The following is a 24,822-nucleotide window of genomic DNA, read 5'->3' as shown; positions in this document are numbered from 1 at the left end:
TGGACCCAGATATAAAGTGACTGATGTCAATTATTTTAAAGTAAAAAGGTAAAAGTTATAGAGGGCAGCTTGTGTGGTGAGGAAATCACTTATGGTCTGATTTTCAAATAATGATGGGGTAGTGTCTGACATACACAGCAGAAACTCAATGAATGTTTGTTGACTGAACATAAGTTAGTTAATATTTATTCATGACATATATCTTTGTTATTACCTTTTCTAGTAAGCCACTGACATCCCCAGCCTAAGTTAGGAGATCATCCACTATACTTCTGCACTCCACTGCACTCTATTATACTTCTGTCTTAATTTGTCAGCAGTATTGTCATTGAGGTTCATATAATCATTATTGCTACATTCACTGAGTGCCAGAGTAACATATTTTCTGAAGTTATATAATAAGGAAAGTCATTTGTCATCAATCTCTATACTTTATTATATTCGTCTTCTTACTTATTTCTCTACTATACTGTCAATTCTTTGAGAATTATGTTTGAGTAACAGTTAGCTTTGAATAATAATAATAGCAGCAATCAACACTTATTTATTATTCATACTACTTTAATATGGTTGACCTCATTTAAGTTTCACAGGTTTATGCTGTAGATACTACTATAAACCTATTTTACTATAAAGTACATAGTAGTTATTTCTTTAAGATACATTTCTAGAATTGAAATTGCCACAACTGGTCATAACAATTTTTCATTTATTTACCTTTGATTTTAAAAATAATCTTTTTAAAGCAAAAATAAATTTAATAATTCAAAATGAGTCAAATATTTTAACCACAGCTCTTATGTTTACATTAATTGATTCTTAAAATATTTTATTTTATTTTATAGTTGTTCAATTACAGTTGTCCCAATTTTTCCCTTATTGCTCTCCCCTACTCCCACAGTCAATACCCACTCTGTTGTCCATGTCCATCGGTCCTTTATACTTGTTCCCTGAATAGACCTTCTCCTTATTTCTCCTGTATACCTCTTCCTCCACCCCTGGTCACTGTCAGTTTGTTCCTTACTTCCATGTCTCTGGTTCTATTTTGCTCATTTGTTTGTTTTGTTCATTAGGTTCCACTTATAGGTGAGATCATATGGCATTTGTATTTCACCATCTGACTCATTTCACTTAGCATAATATTCTCAGTTCTATCCATGTTGTCATGAAGGGCAAGATATCTTTCTTTCTGCTGCATAGTATTCCATTTGTAAATGTACCACAGTTTTTTGATCCACTCATTTACTGATGTGCAGTTATGCTGTTCCCAGCATTCAGCTATTGTAAGTAGCACTGCTATGAACAAGGGAGTGCATAGGTATTTTTGAATTGGAGTTTCAGGATTCTTAGGGTATAATTCCAGCAGTGGAATCACTCAGTTAAAAAGTAGTTCCATTTTAGTTTTTTGAGGAAACTCCATCTTTTTCTTTTTTAAAAAGATTTTATTAATTTTTTTTAGAGAGAGGGGATAGGAGGGAGAAAGAGTGGGAGGGAAATATTGATGTGCAAGAAAAACAGCGATTGGTTACCTCTTGCATGCACTCAACTGGGGGCCTGGCCCACAACCCAGGCATGTGTCCTGACTGGGAAGCGAACACACAACCTTTTGGTTCATGGGCCAGCTCTCAACCCACTGAACTAACCAACTAAGGCTTAAAAAAAAAAAATCTTTATTTTTAGAACAGTTTGAATTTAAATAAAAAATTACAAAGCGAATACAGAGTTCCCATACACCCCACACTCAGTTTCCCTTACTATTTTTTTTTTTTCATTTAAGACAGGGAATACTTTATTCAAACCCTTCAGAGAAGTGGACTAGCTGGGTCTGTAACAAAGCTTCATGTTTTAAAGCATAGGCCAGTAATTGTATGACTATACACTGCTACATACAAGTTACCTGATCAGACCACAACTTCTCGTGTTTGAAACAGAATAAGCTTCCCTGTAAAAGCAGCACCATTGACGTTTTAACTTTAGTATTCCTCTCCTTCAACAGAATCCACACCAACCTCCTCATAATCCTTTTCTAGGGCAGCCATGTCCTCACGGGCCTCAGAAAACTCTCCTTCCTCCATGCCCTCACCCACGTACCAGTGGACAAAAGCATGCTTGGCGTATATCAGTCAAACTTGTGATCCAGGCAAGCCCAGGCCTCAGCAATAGCTGTGGTGTTGCTCAGCATGCACACAGCTCGCTGTACTTTGGCCAGGTCTCCACCAGGCACCACAGTGGGAGGCTGGTAATTAATGCCAACTTTGAAGCCAGTGGGGCACCAGTCCACAAACTGGATGGTACGCTTGGTCTTAATAGTGGCAATGGCAGCATTGACATCTTTGGGAGCCACATCACCATGGTACAATAGGCAGCAAGCCATGTATTTACTGTGACGAGGGTCATATTTCACCATCTGGTTTGCTGGCTCAAAGCACGCATTGGTGATCTCTGCTACAGAAAGCTGTTCATGGTAGGCTTTCTCAGCAGAGATGACAGGGGCATATGTGGCAAGAGGGAAGTGGATGCGGGGATAGGGCACCAGGTTGTTCTGGAATTCAGTCAGGTCGACATTCAGGGCTCCATCAAACCTGAGGGAAGCAGTGAAGGAGGACACAATTTGACCTATCAACCTATTCATGTTAGTGTAGGTTGGGCGCTCAATATCGAAGTTTCTACGACAGATGTCATAGATGGCCTCATTGTCAACCATGAAGGCACAATCAGAGTGCTCCAGGGTGGTGTGGGTGGTGAGGATGGAGTTGTAGGGTTCAACTACAGCTGTGGAAACCTGGGGGGTTGGGGAAATGGAGAACTCCAGCTTGGACTTCTTGCCATAATCGACAGAGAGACGCTCCATCAGCAAGGAGGTGAACCCAGAACCGGTTCCCCCACCAAAGCTGTGGAAAACTAAGAAGCCCTGAAGACCTGTGCACTGGTCAGCCAGTTTCCGAATTCGGTCCAGGACAAGGTCAATGATCTCCTTGCCAATGGTGTAGTGTCCATGGGCATAGTTATTGGCAGCATCTTCCTTGCCTGTGATCAGCTGCTCAGGGTGGAAGAGCTGGCGGTAGGTACCAGTGCGAACTTCATCAATGACTGTGGGTTCCAGGTCTACAAACACTGCCCTGGGCACGTGCTTGCCAGCACCTGTCTCACTGAAGAAGGTGTTGAAGGAGTCATCTCCCCCCCCGCCAATGGTCTTGTCACTTGGCATCTGGCCATCAGGCTGGATGCCATGTTCTAGGCAGTAGAGCTCCCAGCAGGCATTGCCGATCTGGACACCAGCCTGGCCAACGTGGATGGAGATACATTCACGCATGGTTGCTGCTTTGCGGCTGCCTAATGGATGACGGAGAGGAAGAAGAGAGGTTGTTGCTTCTTACAGCGCGACTCTTGAGCGGTCGATGTAAGAGAACCTAGTTTCCCTTACTATTAACGTGTTTCATTAGTATGGTACCTTTGTCATGATTACTGAACTAATATTGATGCAGTACTTTATTCATACTTCCTTAGTTTTTACCTAATGCTCTTTCTGTTCCAGAATCCCATCTAGGATACTATATTGCTTTTAGTTTTCATCTCTTCTTCTTCCCTCCTTCTTTCCATCTACCAGTTTCCTTTTATTCCTCACAAATCCTGAGTCAGGTGTTGTGGCTCCTACTCTGCAGACAAGTAGACTGAACCACAGGTTAAGGCACTAGTTAAGGTCACACAATTAGGAAGAGACGAAACAGGGATTTAAACTGAAGTTCAAATTGGCTCTTAACCCTTAGCTCTTATATGCTCTGCTGGGCTTCCTGGAGACAACATCCTGCTCCTTACCCACAGGGTTGGAAGGCTTTCCAGAGGGCAGACAGCTGAGTACACCACTGTGCTCCTACCACACTGTGCTCCTCTTCATAATTTCAATTCATGTCAAACACACAGGCCCAGGGCCCTCCCGGGGCTATACACCACTTGGAGTGGTCTTCTGTGGTATTGAAGGTGGAACCAGCTGGCCCAGGGAAGGCTATCTGGATCACTTCAAGCACTTGCTGAGCCCTGGAACCGTTGGAGGGCAGGATGCCACTAGAGTGTTGCCAGAACTGGACCCGTGGATTGCTGCCAAGGGCTTCCACCAACCAGCCAGAGTATAGGTAATCTCCAAACTTTCCAAATATGGCAAAGCTCTGGGAGATGGCCCCTGCCTTTGATGTGAGTGTTACACTGCTGTTACAGGGTCCGTGGTGAACACAGTCACCCCTGACCACTTCCATCAGGTCAGGTAATTTCCTGATGAAGACCCCTTCCAGTTTGTAGTCATAGAGCTGGGGGCAGGCGTAGTTCAGCTGTCTGCCAATCTTTGAGAACTGGTCAAGGGAAAATTGGTCATGGATTACATGTGGGTGGTAAGGGAAAAATAAAGTGTCAGTGATGACTTTGGCATGGAAATAGAGAAATATGAAGGAAGAATAGATATAGGTTCTAATAGGCTGAGATCTGATGCCTGAAATTCAGCTACATCAAAGAAAAAGTATCATACAAGCTGTGAGATAGATGAGCTTGAAAGAAATATCTAATCTAGAGATATACATTTGATAGTTACAAACAGATGGCAACCAAGGCCAAAAGAATGGATCAAATAATTTAGGCAGGAAGTATAAGGAAAAGAAAAGATTATCTAAAGCAACCAGAAAGAACTAACATCAAAGGCCAGGAAGGAGGTGAGCTGGTGAAGAAGAATGAGAAAGAGGGACCAGATATAAAGGTGATGCTATAGAAGCCAATATTTTCCCTCAGTTGTTGCCTTTTAGTTTTGTCTATGGATTCTTCAGGGTCAAAACTGCTTCTCCAAGTTTTGAGGGAGGTCATTCATTTTTTTCTTTTTTTAATTAAAAAAAATAATTTATTTGTTTGTTTGTTTTATTTTTAGAGAAAGGGGAACAGAGAAAGAGAGGAAGAGAAATATCACTGTGTGGTTGCCTCTCACTCACGCCCCCAACTGGGGACCTGATGTGTAACCTAGTTATGTGCCTGACTGGGAATCAAACCAGCGACACTTGGCTCGCAGGCTGATGCTCAATCCAAGGTCATTCATTTTTGTGTAGTCATTCATTTCATTGGAGTGTCCCACTGCACAGCTGCTTGACCCAAAACATTGCAGTTCATTACTAGTAAATTACTTTAAATTCATTCATGTTTAGCCATTTTCCTTATGATATTCCCAGAATATCAGAATGGTTGGTGAAAGATAGCTTCTGGGATCAGCTAAATGCTGGCTTAGAACCTAGAGTTGGGTTTGTATATTAAGTCCTTGAAATTCAGCCAGTTTCTTGCCTTTATCATGGTGAATTAATTTTTTCTCAGGCCCCTTTTGTCTTCCCTTAAAATGAAACCAGACTGACCTTTAGTAATGGGAAGATAAGAGAAGGATGAAGAGGCTTTCTCCTTAATACTTTCCATTTGTTATCAGATTTTTTGGTTAAGATTTATGTAACAGGTGAAGACCAAGATTTTATAGAATGTAATAAATGAAGGAACTGAAAACTCAGACAAATATTCAGTTGAGAATCACAGAAATTTTCTTGGTGTAATCAAACCAGGAAGAATAAGCGAAGATACCACAGTTTGTCACTCTTAGACTATAGACTGGTTGTACATATTGGGTGACCCCAAAATAAGAACATTCAAATGCAAGATATTTGTAGTTAAGATTCTTGGGAAGGGAGTAGACTATGTTCCTAGAAGCATGGATCAGAACAGCCAGGGGTTATACATGTTGAAAAAGACCTCAAGACATTCTGGTACATAATTCTGATGGAGGTGGTGGGGGAGTCTAACTTATCTCCAGCCTCCAATATGCCCAAATTAAAAATTATTATAATAAATCCAATGAAAGACAAATAAACTGGGAATATATGTAACATATAGCAGACACTGTTAATAACTTCATTACACAAAATAACTTATAAATTGATAAGGAAAATAAATACAATAGTGTGCAAAGAATACAAATAGATAATTTTCAAAATAAAAACACTAAGATGCCAGAAGATGATAAACTGTTAAGCAATAATGAAATATAAATATTTGCCTATGAGATTGGTAATGATTACAAAGCATAATTAAATTCAGTAAGGAGAATTGGGAGTGGGAAAATAAGCACACTGTCATAGACTTTTGTATAATTGTGAATTGGTACAAGCATCATATATTAAAATTTTCAATTAAAACTTCCTGATACAGAAATTTCCCTTATAGAAATTCATGCCAAGAAAATAGACAAGTTCACAAAATTATGTGTACAGGGATATTAATGGCCAAATCAGTATACTAGCTCAAGTTAGAAATAATCTAAATGCCATATACATTGTATTAGATAAATAAATTATGGTATATCCATGTAATGGAATATTAAGTAGTTGGTATTCTTACATTAAAAAGTGCTCCCAATCTATTAAGTCTTTTAAAAGCAGACTGTAGCCCTGGCTGCTGTGTGGCTCAGTGGATTGAGCGTCGGCCTGCGAGCCAAGTGTCGCTGATTCGATTCCCAGTCAGGGCACATGACTAGGTTGCACATCAGGTCCCCAGTTGGGGGTGTGAGTGAGAGGCAACCACACAATGATGTTTCTCTCCCTCTCTTTCTCCTTTCCCCTCTCTCTAAAAATAAATAAACAAAAAAATTATAAAAAAATAAAATAAAATAAAAGCAGACTGTAGAATAGCATTGTAATAAATAATAATTTATGTAAAAAAAGTTTATATGAGCATGTAAAAATCTGTAAAATTATACTCTATTAAGAATAAAAACTACCACCTTACACTATAGACCAGAATAGACTCAAAATGGATAAAGGACTTAAATGTAAGTGATGATACCATAAAAGTGCTAGTGGAAAACATAGGCAGTAAAATTTTAGATATCCCACAAAGCAATATTTTCGCTGATATATCTTCTAGGGCAAGGGTAATACAGGAAAAAATTAAAAAATGGGACTACATCAAATTAAAAAGCTCCTGCACAGCTAAAGAAACCATCATCAAAATGAAAAGGGAATCAACCATATGGGAGAACATATTTGCCCATGACACATTGGACAAGGGGCTAATTTCCAAAATATATAAAGAACTCTTATGACTCAACACCAGGAAAACAAACAATCCAATTAAAAAATGGGAAAGGGACCTAAATAGACACTTCTCCAAGGAGGACATACAGAGGGCCCACAGACATATGAAAAGATGCTCAACATCACTAGTCATTGGAGAGATGCATATTAAAACCATAATGAGATAGCACTTCACACCTGTCAGAACAGCTATCATGAATAAATCAACGAACAACAGTGCTGGTGAGGATGTGGAGAAAGGGGAGCGCTTTTGCATTGTTGGTGGGAATGCAGACTGGTGCAGCCACTGTGGAAAGCAGTATGGAGATACTTCAAAAAAATTACAAATGGATCTGCTTTTTGACCCAGCGATCCCACTTCTGGAAATATATCAGAAGGAACCTAAAACACTAATTCGAAAGAACATTAACGCATCTATGTTCATAGCAGCTCTATTTACAATAGCCAAATGCTGGAAACAGCCTAAGTGTCCATCAGTAAATGAGTGGATCAAAAAACTGTGGTACATTTACACAATGGAATTCTATGCAGCAGAAAGAAAGAAGAAACTCCTACTTTTGGGGACAGCATGGATGGAACTGGAGACTATTATGCTAAGTGAAATAAGCCAGTCAGTGAAAGACAAATACCATATGATCTCACTAATAAGGGAAAACTAAGGAACAAAATAAACTAATGAACAAAGAAGAACCAGAGACATAGAAACATGAAATAGACTGACAGTAGTCAGAAGAGACGTGAAAGGGGGAAAATGGTGGAAAGAAGGGGAAGGGACTAGTCAAAGAACATGTATGAATGACCCATGGACATGGACAATGGTGTGGGGATTGACTGTGGAAGTGGGGAGTGGGCTGGGTGGAGGAGAGCAGAGAGGGGAAAATTGGGACAACTAATAAAATAACAATACAAAAAATTTTTTTTAAAAGATGAGATTATGGGAGATTTTCATTTCACTATATTGCCTGTTACTTTTTCAATACTCATGAACTATAAGAAGAATCTATACCCATTTGATGTAATAAAGGTAACAAAAAAGTAAGCATCATTTAAAAATTTAAATGAAAGATGGCTTAAGATAAAGATTGTAATTCCAAAATAGTTAAGAACCTAAATTATGTCATGGGTTCTACATATTTCTTTTATCTTTGTGGAGTGGAGGAAGAGGGGTGAGGGGAGTAAAACAAAACACTGGAACAAATAAACAGCAGATAGTATTACCAGTGATTTTCTCCATTTTCTGTAAGTATTATCCACTTAGCAAATTTTACTTCTCTAAGATTTAGAGTCTTTCTAAAGCTCTTTTATATCAGATTACTTCAACAGATTCTTAGGTTCATCTGTTTCTAAAAGCATAAATTGCTGACAATATTGAAAACATAGAAAGGTGAAAACATTAGGAAAAAATGGATAGTTTGATGTATGTTGTTAATTCTGTATGGGCTGTAAAGTATTAAAAAATGTTTGCTATTTTATATAAAATCATTTTTTATTATCATATCCTCTCCCTTGGTTTTCATAGATAACTGTGTCTTATTTATAGTCAATCCACAATAAAGAACTCTGTTCTCAAAAGTTTTGCAGATACTATGGAAGCTTATATTTGATTTGTCCTGTCACAACGTCTTGTTTAGATGGCTGTCACTCCAGGTGAATGGACATGCAGGTCTTCTTCCGTTTGCACAAACAGATAGGCTTTGGTATTTGGAAACCACGTGTGAATTGAATACTGCATTGTTAGTCTCCAGGCTGGGTAATAGCGCTCCAGAGTGGGCAAGTTCTAGGGCTCTAGATCTTAGGTTATGTTTGGATATGTCATAAGTGCTAATAAACATTCTACTCTTCCAGTTAGAGTGTGGAGATGTGCGGGCCACTCTTGACAGTTTTCATCACTTGTCTAGGATTTTTTTACATGTGACAGGCGCCCCCTAGTGAATAGTGGAACTTAAATTGGCTTCCACTATATACGAACCTGTTTTAAAATTTTCGTATTTATTAAACAAGATGCCGAAGTTTTGTGTGTGAATGAGGGTGAGGGTGGGATCTGTTCTACATTAAAAACATTCAGGATTTCACAAAATAGAAGTAGTAATCAATTTACTATGTAAAGTTCAAACTAATCTGAACTTTGCTAGATCATCAAAGTAGATGAATAAGATCATTGATCTTTACCATCTCTCCAAATGTGGAGACTTGGTCGTATTTTTTATATAGCTACTAGAATCTGATACACATAACTTGGGGCTTGAGACTTGAGAAACCATAATTTCAATCTCCAAAACTTTAATCTGGTAAATATATTTGATAAATTATATTCTATTTGGTTAATTTCAAGATTAGGATATTTAATGAAAACTGTGGTTGCTTAAATGATACAATAAACAGTTACTTCTCTTCCTAAAGCTCTTGCCACTTGTAACAGTCCTTATTATGTTCTGAAAAAACGTGTGTTATAAATTTGACATAATCATAAATATTATTTATAGCACTGAGTTAGGTCCTCTATGTGAAACCAAAAAAAGGTCTTATCCTCTAAGACGCTTCTAATGTAAAATAAAATCAAACAATATATAACCGAGTTAACTGGAAACTAAATCAAATAAACATAAAAGAAAATATTCACATTATTTTAACAGTGTCAAAAGAACAAAAGCAATCACACACTTGCCCCAGTGGCCTTTAAATGGAGCATCCTAACTAACAATTAGAGAAAAGGTTAAACAAAAAGTAGGTGACATGTTTAAATAACAAGTAGGTGAAAAGATTACTGGACTGTTCTCAAAGATCTTTCTTGATGTCAGAAACTATCAAATTATTAATTGTATGTAGTGTATTTTTGCTACTTTCCAGGGGTAGATTATCCTGTTGCTTCCCACCTTATTATCTAAACAAAATTTTAAAATAAATTACCTCTTCCTTGTTTGCCTAGATTGTCCTTTTAGATTCACCTCATTTTCTTCTGGTCCAAGCTGACTTCTCTAACTATAAGGCAGGCCTCTTTTGGTACTCCCTCTTCTCTGAACTCCTAATGGCCAAAATTAGCACAACTATATCTCTCCGATTATTCCACGTATATTAAAAGGCTCTACAGAACACGTGCAAGCATTCATTCAAATTACAGTTGACCCCAGAAAACTAGGTGAGGAGCGGGTGAGGGATTACGGACGCCGACCCATAGCCGAAAATTCACGTATTGACTCAAGTAGTCCATTCACACACGGGGATTTTACAGTGTTTTTATTAATCGGTTAATGGGCAGACCCCCTAAGTCCATTCTCCATCACTGTAGCTTCACCAGCTTAGAGGGAGAACTTGTGCATCCCCCTTACTCTGGTGGCAAGCACAGTCCGACAGGGGTGAAGGCAAGAGAACCCCAGGGAAGTCGAAGTGAATGACAGGGTAGGACCGATGCACCTCGCCAACCTCATCCTTCAGCACAAAACGCCCATTCTTCCCTCTCGTGTTTCTTAAGATGTATCCGGGGCGGATGCAAGGTCACCCGTGGGACAGCGGCGTACTCCTCCGCCGGGCCTGATGCCGGGGCGGGAGGCGGGGAAGAGGCACTGGGAGACTTGCGGGGGAAGGTGGCGACCTGCGAAGGGGGCAGAGCCGAGGGGGCCGGGGCGGGGCGGCGCGCGCCTGCGCCACCTGGCTGCCACCGCCCCCCACCGCTGCATCCCTTCACAAGAATCCCCGCGCGCGGGCGGGAGGAGGGGCGCGCCGGCCCCTCCGCCCCGCGCGCGCCCACGTGACGCCAGCCGAGGAGATTGGAGCGGCGACGGCAGGAAGCGGCAGACGGGTGCAGCGCGCGGCGCTCACTGCAGGAGCTCCCCCGCCTCCGCCTCCTGAGAGCCTGACTACCTTCTCCTCCGCCCGGCTGGTCGCCGCCGCTGCCGCCGCATCCGCGCTGCTGCGGCGCCCCGAGCAGGAGGAGAAGACGCGGCTGCACCGCCGCCGTTAGAGGGGGATCCCAGCTGCCGCTCGCTCCGTCCCTCGGCCGTTGCCTTCGAAGTCTACCCTCCCGCGGGGTCTCGGCTTTCTCCTCCCGCCGCCGCCCGATCCCGCCTACCGCCGCGATGGGGCTTCTGGACTCCGAGCAGGGCAGTGTGCTGAATGTGGTGTCCACGGCGCTCAACGACACGGTAGAGTTATACCGCTGGACCTGGTCCATCACAGGTAAAGCCGCTGGCTTCCCTATCCTCGCCCGGCCCTGCGGGAGGCACCAGCCCCCTGCGGCTGTTGGGATGCGGTGGATCGGAGGAGGTGCGGGGCGCGGGGACCGCTGTGGGGCACTGGTTAATCTGCTCCGAACGTTAGGGCCTCACCAACCCCCACCACCACCACCCCCGCCACGCTCGCAAGGTTTCCCTCTGAGCCTCTACCATCTCTCATCAGTTTCTCAGATGCAGAAGCTAACATATCAGGTGGAGCCTGTGCTGCTGAGGGCTCATCGTAGGAGCCTCCCTACCGTATATTCCCACATCTCCAGACTTCGTATGACAGTTCTAAATTATGTACAGCATTCTTTTTTAACATTTAGTAATATTCTGTATGGAGAGATGGTTCGGGCGGGGTTGGGGGTGGAGAACTCCAGTGGTAGCTGTCTTTTTGCTTCTTCGGCCTCCTGGTTGCTTTGACACAACCGGCTAATATTTTCTCTAGCTCATTCATCTATAGTATAATTTGGAAAGAAAAGCAAAAAGCCAATGTTTGGCTTCTTGAGCCTTAAAGAATGTTGTTTCGTGAGGCTATTTCAACAGCAAATATGAAATGATTGTCTGTAATGTCTTTGCGCAGTGCAGTGCAGTCAGGGAGAGGGGGAGGCTGAAACACTGGGAAAGAATAAGTCTTCAGGAACGGGGTCTCTACAGCAGCACCTAGAGGTTGTCCTAGAAGCCTACATATATATACAGTTTTCTTAAATCAGCAAACTTTTCCCTACGGTTGTTAGTTTATTTGACAGGATTGTCCATTGGTTGATTTATGCAGCTCTTCTAGCAGAAGCTATTGTGATGTTGTTTTTACATTTCACCATTTATTTTATCCAGTTATTTCAGTTGCTTTTGGTTTTAAGACATTTAAAAGTTGTGAAGTAAAAATTAACAGGATTTTAGAAATGATCTTCTGATTTAAATTTTTTAGTCCTTTTGCAGGGTTAAATTTTTTAAATGCATCCCAGCAGGGGAGGAAATTAACATTCCACATTATGACTCTGCCTTCCTAGAAACGATAATATATTCCTATAGTTTTTGTATTTGTTAGAATAAATGGGATCGTAGTTACAGCATGAATACAGTGCAATGCATGAAATATATGCTGTGGGGAATATGTGTTGTTGGAATTTTTTCTGGGTGAGATAAATGATTCTTTGACATTGATATAACTTCTTTTGAAAAGTGTGTTCTTTATCATGAATTCTGAAGTTTGACACTGAGAAGTAAGCTATTTAATTAGCCACTGCAATTGAAAAGGTTAAAAGTTTTTAATGGAGTTTTCGTTTTTAAGTCTTTCTTCTGAAGTTATGCTGTACCTACAAAAGCTGGGAAAGATGTATATACCCTTCCCTTCATCTCTGAAGTGATTTTGGTTTTTCAAACATTGCATCAGGGTTTCCCATTACACAATTGTGCAAAGCCAAACATCAGACAAGCTCTTCGGCAGGTAATTGTTGCATTCTGCATACTTTAAAGTTCAAACATTGTCAAGGTCCTCCCATCTCCATATAGCCAGAGCCACACCCAGGAGGTCTCATTCCTGTCTGTCATTCCCTTCCCACCTCTTAAGTCTCAGGGAGAATTGAGAGCAAAAAGAGATTATATGTTTGTATGATGGTTAATTCCTTCCTTATGATGTTTGTGTAAAAAATAGAAATGAAATAGGAAAATTTTTGCCTTATGTGAAAGCTTGCTCCTTGCATGTGAAGACATAAAATAATATTGTGGGCTAAGACTGAGACGTGAGCAGCTACTGGGACCAAGTGACCTCTCACTACCAAGTCAGAGGAAAGGTATTCATCCATTCCCTGGCTATCCACTTACGAAACCTGAGACTGCTTCCTTGCTTTCTGTAATCAGCTACCTAGTGTAGGTAGATGGTATTTCTTAACTAACTTTAGAGGCTTAGTGGGATATATAGCCTGTTCTACCTTGCTGCTGTGTAAGGAGGAGTATTTTTCAGATTCAGGCAGAACAGACAGGAAGCCTATGGTATCCCATTTCCTATCACTGCCTTCCTTGCTCTCCAGGTACCTTTTCTTTGACTCATTAACACTGATCCAATTCCAAGAAGATCTCTTCTCACTATAATTTTATGAAAATCTGGGCAAAGGAGTTTCAAAGTACAAAAGGAGCCTATTAGATGAGGCTGAAGAAGAAGTCAGTGAGTCAGATGTTTGGAAGTGGGGAGGATAAAAATGGGTGGAGAGAAAGATGGTCTTGAGAAATAGTGGTGACTGTTGTGAAAGGATGCAAATTATTCAGGGAGAGCTCTGTGCCCTTGAGAGCTTTCATCCCCAGAACTGGTTATCTGCTTCTGTCTTTCTGTTTTATTACTTCATTAAATATTTCTCTCCTCTGAGGTTTCTACTTAAGTGTAAATAACCTATATCCACTTTGGACTGTTATAATAGGAATAATACAGATTTGTAGAATATAGTTGATGATCCAAGAGATTTTTGTCTTAGGGCAGACAATTTGTGCAAAAGTACTGTTTTGAGCTGTTTTATCAAATTATGCTATTTAATGAAACATGTCCAAAGCAATGTATAAAAACTGGACTTTTCAACAGCACATATCTAGCAAATACAACATATGGTCCATAGTATATTAACACAGAACAATGTTACTTTTAGTGTATCAGTGACACTTTGTACATTGAACTGAAACTTTGAAAGAATTGCTGTTTTAAAGGAACAAAAACTTTTTTTACTTCCATATACTATTAGCTTTTAAAATATTTTAAACAAGTAAACTAATCTTGACTTATATAGGAAAGTATAGAGTGATGTGGGACTTTGCACTAATTGGTGGTATGAGAGTAGGTAGATACTCTGACGTCACTGTGTTATTTTTTTCTATTCTTTTTTTATGGATATATTAAAGTTATTAGGACTGGTATCCTAGACTCAGTGACTATCTAATCCAGAGATGTAAACTGATGACTCTAAATATCTCCCAATCTTTAACAACCCAAATTATCTACATCATCGTGTTCATTTATTATTTTAATAAATGCTTATTAGTAACCTTTTGTGTAACTGACATTTAGCATAAAAACACCTGGAGAGTTAATAGTCAGCCTTCCCACAATAAGACCAAATGTCTCCTGAATCACCATATTTCTTTTGGAATTCATGTTTTTAAAGTCATTGTTCATAGAGAATGTATGTGCATGCATGTGTATGTGTATGTGTATGTATGCATTGCTCTCCATTTGCAGATATAGTACCCAACATTTTGACAAAAACATTTGTGTTTACTTGTGAGTTTTAAGTTATAGCATAAAAGGCTAGCCTTGCTGGATCCTTAAATTCACTTTGGAGGGGGCAGAAGGCAGAGGGAGGTGAATGGTACAGGAGGAGGAAGAATGATGGTGAAGTTTGGAGGAGAGGCTTAAGTAATCATTCATTCTTTCCATGATTTATTTGTCATGTGCAGGCACAGTACTGAGCTCTGGGGAGAGAATGAGAACACTTGGTCATTACTTGCCCTCATGCAGTTTACATGTCTAGTGATCTGTCACTTAGGCCTAGCTGGGGCCTAGGAAAGGTTAGAAAAGTCCTTCTCTACTTTTCTCATCTCTCCTTATACCTGTACTATAGTCTTGAGTTGTGACAAGAATACTGAAACTCTGTTTTGGAATGCATTTAATCTTGTGAAGCTGCTGTGGATACTGTTGGAGAGTGCTTAGAAACTGGAAGTGTGTTTAAGGGCCAGTGAGTCATCTGGTTTGTCGAATAGGCTGGGCTAAAAGCAGGTCTGTTCCAGAGATTGCTAGGCCCCAAAGAAGCATGTGTCTTAAACATTGTACAGTATATTTACATTCATTTCATTATTATTTATCATAGTTAATGTACACATTTTTATTTATGTTATTGTCAAAAATAGGTTTTGTTGGTTGATTTGGATTAGCCTGGGAACCCAGCCACCATTTTCAGTGTTTCTCTGAGAAAAGGCATTCCAAGTTCTAGGCAGCTAATTAAAGACAAATTAGTGCAACATTACCAGTTCCTAACATGGGATTTCCCTTGGTCAATGTTTTCCATGAGGCTCTAGAGTTATCATTCTCTGATAACCAACCTGGAGCTTTTAAGAGGTGCACATCATTTAAGGGTTTTTTGTTTGTTTGTTTGTTTGCTTGTTTGGCTGGTTGATTGGCTCTTGTTTTTTTCTTCACCAGAGCCTGGTTTTTGGTGAAAGAGTCCTGGACTTTAGTAGCTGATGCTCTTGTCTATTTCCCCAACAGTATATAGTAGAAATCTTATCCCAGATGGAACTATAAGAAGTTAAAACAATGCCAATTCTAAAACTGGTGTCAGGACACAGTTTTATACAGTTTCTTTGGTTTAAAGAGAAAAGGTTTTAAGAATTACACAGACAGTTATCAGACAATGCTTTTGTGATCTTAAGAGCTGCAAAGAAGTTGGTCATCTTTTTAAAATTCAATTTTTTAAATTTTTTTCTCAAGTCATGATATTGTCATTAGTGGATGATTTATTATTAACATATTATTTTGGATTTGAGTCATTATTTTGAGTCACTTATTTTGAATTAAACATATGTTATCACACAGAGAAGAGTTGTGTAACAGAATTCGTCTTTTCTCATTTTGAATGGCTCTTTTTTTTTTTTTTTTCTTTTCATTATCAGGACATTTCACCCTAACAAATCAAGGTGCTATTGTTTTATTTTCCCATGGAAGGAGAATGTATTAGAATATATTTTTTTAAATCACATGGGTTTGGACTTTTAGAAAAGAGAAGTGAGTAAATACATGGCCTTTCAAAACCACTGTCCAAATTTTCTTTCTAACCTGGTTAGTCAGCCTTCCCCTGACCACAGACCTGCAACTCTAGCCAACTTGGGTAGCTCACCATTGAGTGAAATGTGTGTTTGTCCAACTGCCCTTTCCCAGCCTACCTCTACAGATGGCTTTTCACCAGAACCCCACACAGTTTCTGTCCTTTAGAAAGCCTTTGCTGGCCATGGTACCCTGAGACCTTCATTGCTTCATGTGATCCCATTGCCTTTAGCAATTACTCATACACTTTCTCATACCATTCTTTCTGTGACTCTATTTTCTTGAACTGTTTAAACCATTATTATTTACCTTTTCACATCTTTGTATTTTTCTCCCCAACACTAGGGAGTGACACATGTTGATTTCTAATAGTGAGATATTCTGGTTGCTATACACAAATAAAGTTTTGGATCACACTAAATCACAGAAGACATTTTTAATGATTTTTATCATAAGTTAGTCATAAATTCAATTAATGTTGACTAAATTTAATGAAGGAAGCAAACCATTAAATCATTTGTTAGCACAAAACAGTTAACTTTCAAGAGATATAAAATCAGACATAATTCTTCTTCCCTCTTCATTCCCTATGCAGCATTGTGTAGAGTGTGGAAGTGAGGAGGGCAGCATGGAATAGAACAGGAAGGAACACTGGACGGGATTTAAATGACCTACACTTTATTCCTGGATCTCCTGCTAATTAGCTTTGAGAGTTTGGGCAAGTCCATTTCCATTTCCAACCTCAACTTTATTCATCTGTAAATAGAGAGAGTTGAATTAGGTAATCTCTAAGTTCTCACCCAGTCTAAAATTCTGGTTATATATGTAACTTTTAAAAATTCTTTAAATACATAAAGCAATTTCAGATAAATATACATTGATCAATAATTCAAAAACCTCATTCTATGTAATAATTACAGTCTTTCCAACAAAACAGTTATCAGTGCTGCCCAAATAGTAAAAATAACAGATTCATATTTAGTTTTTTAAAATTTTCTCTTATATGCTTCATAAGAAATAAGTAAAGGAATAGAAAAACAAAAGGATACAGATATTTAAACTCTTGCTGTGACATAGCTTTGTGACAGCCCATAGTACTGCCTTAATACTGAATCTATTTAGTTATCTAGATAGTCCTTGAATAACCAAGAGTTAACTATTTTGTCAAAAGTAGTAGCAATAGCCCTGGCTGGTGTGGCTCAGTGGATTGAATGCTGGCCCGCTAACCAGAGGGTTGCTGGTTCAATTCCCAGCAGGGCACACGCCTGGGTCATGAGCCAGGTCCACAGTTGGGGCATTCAAGAGGCAACCACACATTGATATTTCTCTCCCTCTATTTTCCATCCCTTCCCATCTCCCTAAAAATAAATTTAAAAAATCTGTTTTAAAAAAAGTATTAACAGTAACATTAAAGAATAAGTTAATTATACATTATACACATAATGTATAAATTTATGCATTACATTTATTATGTAATATGAAACTGCTGAGGATGGCTTGGTAAATGGTTTTGGGCAAGTTATTTATGATTATTTGGGTCTCATATTTCTACTTGTACTGTGAGAGAGTTGAAACTGCATGATCTCTTAAGGACACTTGAATCTTCATATCTCCTAAAGCAATAGCTTCTATAGTTTAAACTTAACCTTTATATGTTTTTTACAAAAATGTAAAATTTTATCATGCATCATTATCTTTGCCATTTCTACTTTGAATTTGGAAGTGTGGTTTACAAAATTCCTAAAAATATGTAGGTCTTTGAATATGGAGAAAACAAAAGAAACTAAATGGCTTTGTTGTGAGTATGTTCCTTAACTAAAGGGTTAATTTTTAAAATCTTTTGTCATATACTTTTCTTCACAGACTATTTTCATTCTTAAACAAATACCTCAATATGGCAGTTTATTTGTATTACATTTTAATTAAAATATAAGTCTTGGAAGTTGAAATGCAAATGCATTAAATCATTGAAGGAATCAGTTACTTACTTTTAGATGTAATTCCATAAAGGCATTTGTGATTTTGAACTGGAATAGTCAAAAGAGCAAGCTTCTCTGTTCTCATTTTTATTTGTTTACCAAATGAAAACTTGGCCACAAGATATGTATTAAAGAATTTCTTACATTTTTACACACTCATGTTCATAGCAGCATTATTTATGATAGCCAGGAGGTGAAAGCAACCCAAATGTCCAGTGATGTGTGGATGGATAAACAAGATATGGTAAATACATACAATGGAATATTATTCAGCCTTAAAAGAAAGGAAATTCTGACACATGCTACAACATAAATGAACCTTGAGAACCTTATGCTAAGTAAAGTAAGCCAGGCACAAAAAGACACATACTGATAATTCCACTTACCTGAGGTCTCTAAAGTAGTATAAATCATAGGAACAGAAAGTAGACAGGGTTGCGAGGGGCCGGAGGGAGGAGGAGATGGGGAGTTGTTGTTTAATTGGTATAGAGTTTCAGTTTTACAAGAAGAAAAACGTTCTAGAGATTGGTTGTACAACAGTGTGAATATACTTAACACTATTGAACTATATACTTAAAAATTTTGTGTGTTTTTTAAATCACAATTAAAAATGAATTTAATATATTATGTAATTAATATGATAGCACCTGTAGAAATCTTTCTTCAGTGCTCAGTGGTAAATCAGTTGATTCTTTTATTTTTCAGCTTATAGTAAAATGGCTTTATACAGAGCAAGCATAGCTGTTGCCTTAACAAAAGTCCCAAGGGGCTATAAAGTAGCAGATAACAAGGAAGACAACTTTGCCTTTGTATTTTGCTTTCCAGTTTTACCAAGAACTTCGCAGCAACCCTGGGAGATAAGCCTGGCAGGCATTATTATTTCCATGTGTAAAGTCCTGAGAGTCATAGAAGCTCAGTAACTTGCAGATGAACACTATATTGGAAATAGGTCTAAATAGGCTGTTTTGTCTCCGCATCACACCAGCCAAGCAGGAAAGCAATAATCAGTCTTCTGACCTATGTATCTTCTCTTATTTTGCATAATTCTAACTACTACCTCATCTACATAGTATCGCTATTTAGAATATTAAATCTAAGCCAAGTCATAATACCACCAGAGATGATCTAAAGAAAGACATTTGAAATACTCAAAGTGACTGTAAAGGCTGTTGGATGAGATTAAGTTAAAAAGTGATATTTTGTAAAAATGTATATATTTATACCATATATGTGAATATATAGTATAATTTACATATAAAATATAAAAAGTATTTTGCTTGAGAAGATGAAGTTGACCTCTATATGATGGAATAACTAGTACCTTAAAAAGGTACTATGCCTGGGCAGGAAGAAGCCAGAGGAAACTCTGGTGGAGGTCCGTAGCGGTCCTGACGTGCAAATGGGTCGTCCGACCTAGGTATAGGGGCGAAAGACTAATCGAACCATCTAGTAGCTGGTTCCCTCCGAAGTTTCCCTCAGGATAGCTGGCGCTCTTGCGAAACCCACCCCGAACGCACGCAGTTCTATCCGGTCAAGCGAATGATTAGAGGTCTTGGGGCCGAAACGATCTCAACCTATTCTCAAACTTTCAATGGGTAAGAAGCCCGGCTCGCTGGCGTGGAGCCGGGCGTGAAATGCGAGTGCCTAGTGGGCCACTTTTGGTAAGCAGAACTGGCGCTGCGGGATGAACCGAACTTATGAAAGTGACTTATGAAAGTGTTTGCCAAATTTCATAATACAAGAAGTAGAAACTATTGTTAATTAGTAAAAACTGTCCCAATTTTTCAGCCACCCCTCTCAACCCCCCTGACTCCCTCAGACAATCCCCATACCATTGTCTCTGTCCATGGATCATGCATATATGTTCTTTGTGAGATTATAGTAGAGAAGAATGTCTCACAAAAAACATATATGCATGAATATATCTGCATATATATATATACATATATATATATACACACACATATATATTTCGCCCCGATCTCTTCTTGTACCACATCTTCCCCTTCCTTGACATTGTTTTCCCTTTCCCTATGAACTGGCTTTTATGAATATGTTATTAAAAAATTAAATCTATTGGGGTAGCATTGCTTAATAAGTTTCAAGTTACAGTTCTATAATACATCATCCATCATCTGTAGACTGCATTCTGTGCTCACCACCCGAAGTCTAATCTTCATCCTCTCCCTCCCTTACCTTCTTGTCATTTTTTTAAACCATGAATTTCTATATCATCTGCACATGGTGGGACTCACTGCTCTTTATTGATCTTCTACTATAGGACCACATGGACTAGAGAATGCTGTAGTATGCATTTTATACACTTTATTTAATGTTCATAGAATCCCTGTAAGGCAGGTAGTATTTAACCATCCTGTGTTGAAAAAATAGACTTTAAACTACACAGCTGGAAAGTTACAGAGCTGGGACTGAATCCTCTCCTTCCCATGTGAGTGACCTTCCCATACAGGAGTTCAACCAACAATACTACTTTATTGCCCAAAAGTAACTGTGAGCATTTATTGAATGCTTACTGAGTACCAGGCACTGTGTCCAGTGCTTTATATTTATTATCATATTTAAGTATCATTTTCTTTTGACCTAGGTACTATTATCCACATTTTCCAAGTGAGTAAACTGATTTTCCCTGAATTACCTATCTAGTACTAACTCTCCCAAATTAAACCTTAGAGTAATCAGCCTTCAGCTTGAATCACATATCGATTCACTCACCTCATCTATGTTATGTCTTTTCTCCTTTGCAGCCTCTAAATCCATCATTATTTATTTGCGTTTTAAGGGAATTATAATTCTTCTCACTTTCTACCTTATTACAATCTCTGCTCAGGCAAACTTGGAACCAAAATTCTTTTTTCTTCTGCTTTGTAACTCCTCCCTTTATTGTTTTAGGTTCTTTAGTGACTATTATACAACTGAGTTACAGGAAACATTTTTGCCCCCTTGCTCCAGCCCTGCACTAGACTGCTCTCACACCATTAGTCCCCTCATGCCTTCAGATACCACAGCTTACACTTGCCCTGCTGATGACAGTCTCCATTCCTTCCTGTCTGCCCATCACACTCTGACCTTTGTCATTCGGTAACCCAGTTTCTGCCTGCTCCACTTCTGCATTCTGCCAGAGCTGCCCTTTCCTTACATTCTTCAGGTGCTCTTCCAAGCTCAAACCACCATTTTCTTTCCTGTGCTCCCAGGGGATTAAAACAGAAATTTCCATGTTCGTCTCCCTGACTAAATAGGAAATGGTCCTGACTCTCATTCATCCACCAGTTTCAGAATCTGTACTTTTAGAGTGTATCTCGGGTCATTTCCAATCCCACTGTATCAGGTTTTGGAAGACCTTGTCTCCTCTGCTTCTGCCCTTTTCACCTCACTGATACCCAAGCTCGTGTTTTGGAGACTATATTAAGCATCATATTTTAGATTAGAACCTAGAAGAAGCCTTATGGTGTTATTTAGTTTATTCCTGTCTTAGAGATAAGATCTTACTCAAACTCTTCTTGACAACAGTTATCTACATTTTTTATTAAAAATTTATTTTAACAGAGGTTTGAGGCATCATTACAGAAATACATCTCTATAAGGGCTCTCTGACATTTACAATAAATGGAGGAATACATGAATACCTCCTTTTTTATTAAAAATTTATTTTAACAGAGGTTTGAGGCATCATTACAGAAATACATCTCTATAAGGGCTCTCTGACATTTACAATAAATGGAGGAATACATGAATACCTCCTTAAGAAAAAGACTGCAGTTTGTCTTCTAGGTGCGTTTAGTGCACAATGTGACATTAAGTAACCATTATTTGTGTGTAGTCAGTAAAGGCAAGTGGATTTTTTTTAATCCTCACCTGAAGATGTATTCATAGATTTTAGAGAGGGAGAGAGGGAGGGAAGAAGGGAGGAAGAAGGGGGGGGGGGAATATGAATGAATGTAAATGAACACACCATCAATTGGGGATCAAATTCGATGTCCAGGCATGTGCCCCAACCAGGAATTGAGCCCACAGCCTTTTGGTGTATGGGATGACACTCCAACCAACTGAGCACCTCCCGGGGCCAGGGCAGCAGATCGATTTTTAACACTTGCATATTAGCGATTAGTAGCCAGGTGTAAAAAAGATTGAGTTGATTAGTCACTGTTGGTTCTAACTTCCTAAAGAAGAATGAATAATTTTAGAAAATAATGTGTCACATATACTTCTTGATATCATAAATATACTCCCAATGCCACTCGATTTCTCTAACTGGTTGTCAGACTTGTGTTTTGCTTTTGTTTATGGTAGGCTAAATGGATGTAAATGTTAAAGAAAAAGAAGTGGCTGAGTTACTCAGATTCCAGGCAAAATTAATAAAATTTTTATGACTTGATTATATATTATATAAAGTAGGCAGGCCTACATTCTTAGCAGATTAGAGCAGTTCTTAGACTTTAATGTGTAAATCACTTGGGAATCATTAAAATACAGGTTCTGGCTTAGTAGGTCTGGAGGGAGGCCTGAGATTTTCTGCTAATAAGCTTACAGGAGGTGCTTTTCTGCTGGTGTGTGGACCACACTGAATAGCAAGGCAATGGAGTATTCCTAATATTTTTCATAATCTGCTATTCTGTACTACTGTGGAAAAGGAGGAATTTTAAAATGTTCTCAGCTATTGATTTTAGAATAGAGTTAAGAAAACCAAACAATGGTATGGATTTTTATGGTACATTTAGTTGTGTTTTTTTTTTTTTTTTTTTTTTACCCCAACAGGGACTGTGCATCTTTTAGAATCTATTGATCAATAACTGTTGCTCATTTTGGCCGAGTCAAAGGGCAGTTTAGAAATGTCCCAAATGCCTGTTCTCATATTAGCAATAGCCAAAATAGTAATAATTTATTTTCTAGATACTTTGTGACCTTCAATCAGCCTGCTGGTCCTCAGCCATTTGCTTGGTGCGTCCACCATGCACGCCTTTGTGGCTGTGGAGACAATGGACAGCCACTGCCCAGTCTGGTGTGGGACACAGACAGACAGTTACAGGACAGTTGCATGATGTGACAGAGATAATCACAGTGTGCTTTAAAAGTTTGAAAAAAATTCATATTTAATACTTTCAAGTACAAAAAGAGTTAATGTTGGAGGAGTTTCCTACAGAGGGTTTTCAATTTGAACCTCAAAGCAACTCTGTGATTTGGGTCATCTTATTATTGCCCCCATCTTACATAAGAGGAAATGGTGGCTCAGAGAGTTTCAGGTTCACCATCATTGAACTAGAAAATGACTGACAAAGCTGGAATCCAGTGTTCTTATATCAGGCTCTGTTCCTTGCCCCATGCCATACTCGTCCTGCTCCCCTCGACTTCCCAAATCCTCACACAATGAAGAGTATTTCCCCCTATAACCTTGTGCTCTTTCTTGTTACATCTAGGAATTTGGATATTCTAAAAATTAAAAATTTTATTAATTTTTTTAGATGGGAGATGATGAACAGCTTAAACTATCTGGGGAAGAAAGTTCATGATGACTGGTAGAAATCCTGAGTTCTAAAAAGCTTTAAAAGATAACAGCCTTTCAAAAAAAAAAAAAAAGAGGAAGTCTATTAGATATTTAAGGAGCTTGCTTTAATATACATAGTGATAATTTGTTGTGAAAATTAGTTAGTTATTTGTATATAAATAGAGGTTTCTAAAGGACTTGGATTACTTCAAAACTATTGGATGAATTACAACTATTTTATTATTTACTACATCTGGTTTACATTTTCTTTAAAACAAGGTGTTTGGGGAAAAAGCCTCTCTAAATAATTCAAAGTTCAGAGTTAGATTTGCTATGTATTTTTTCTCCTGAGCAAATATAAAGTGTTCTGTCTTTTCAGTTTAAACTCTTCCCCTAAGATTTGTTATTGATGATATATATATATATATATTTTAATTTTTTTAATTGGGTTTAACTCTCTGGCTTGAAAGAGAAGAAGATTTAGCTTGGATTATTGTCAATAATAATGATTATTGTCAACATTTATTGAGCTCTTACTCTATGTCAGACACTGTCCATATTTTATTTCTGCAAACAACTCCCTGCTTATCATCCGTAAGGCCAGAGAGACTAAGTAACTTGTTCAGGTTATTCAGCTGGTAAATGAAGTCAGTAGGGTTCTAATGCTGGTGGTATGACTTGAGAGTCCATATTCAGAACCTAGAGAACTCCTCCAAATGAGGAAGAAAAGGCCTAGAAGACATCAAAGGGCTTGACTTTTAATGGGAGGGACTCAGATTACTCCTGACATAAGATACATTTGTGTGAAGATTTGGAGTGGACAGGAAATAGGAATTAGCAGGAGGAATGACTTTGTGGCATCCAGATATGCTAGGAACTTTCACATTTAATCAGCACCCATCAACTCTCTGACATAATAGTTCCTCACTAAAAAGAAAAGAACAGTTGATTCTTTATCTGTAGTATGTGTTGCCTACCTCCATCGTTTTGGAAACATCTTACTCTCTTGGTCTCCGTGATGTCATTTTCTCTTTTCCTTACTCTCTGGCTGCCTTGCTGCCCTTTCTTTTTCTATCTTCCCTTAAGTGTTCCCCAGGGTTCAGTTCTTGCTTGTTGTATTCTCTCATTCTGTGTGCTCTTCCCCTTGTGACCTAAACCTCTGATATGATTTTCATTGCCAGAGACTCCTCTGTGTCTGCGATCCTAACAATCCTCTGCAGCTGAG

The 24,822-nt window shown here is 38.8% G+C and overlaps 1 protein-coding gene and 2 pseudogenes across 1 annotated transcript in view; 1 reads left to right on the top strand and 2 right to left on the bottom strand.

Annotated features, from left to right (window-relative positions):
* Positions 1-1,946: 1,946 nt before the first annotated feature.
* Positions 1,947-3,399, bottom strand: LOC150007378 (tubulin alpha-1A chain-like; annotated as a pseudogene).
* Positions 3,400-3,763: 364 nt separating this feature from the next.
* LOC150007377 (deoxyribonuclease-2-alpha pseudogene) lies at positions 3,764-10,528 on the bottom strand (annotated as a pseudogene).
* Positions 10,529-10,890: 362 nt separating this feature from the next.
* Positions 10,891-24,822, top strand: part of ELOVL4 (ELOVL fatty acid elongase 4) — a 31,204-nt gene continuing 17,272 nt past the window's right edge. The window contains exon 1 of the mRNA XM_090282691.1: positions 10,891-11,276. Within this exon, the coding sequence (XP_090138817.1) occupies positions 11,177-11,276 (100 nt within the window). The 5' untranslated portion in view covers positions 10,891-11,176. The remainder of the gene's footprint in view (positions 11,277-24,822) is intronic.

Source organism: Furipterus horrens, unplaced genomic scaffold (assembly GCF_987537825.1).
Source record: "Furipterus horrens unplaced genomic scaffold, mFurHor1.1.pri manual_scaffold_6, whole genome shotgun sequence".
Lineage (NCBI taxonomy): Eukaryota > Metazoa > Chordata > Mammalia > Chiroptera > Furipteridae > Furipterus > Furipterus horrens.
This window is presented reverse-complemented; position numbering and strand designations above follow the sequence as displayed.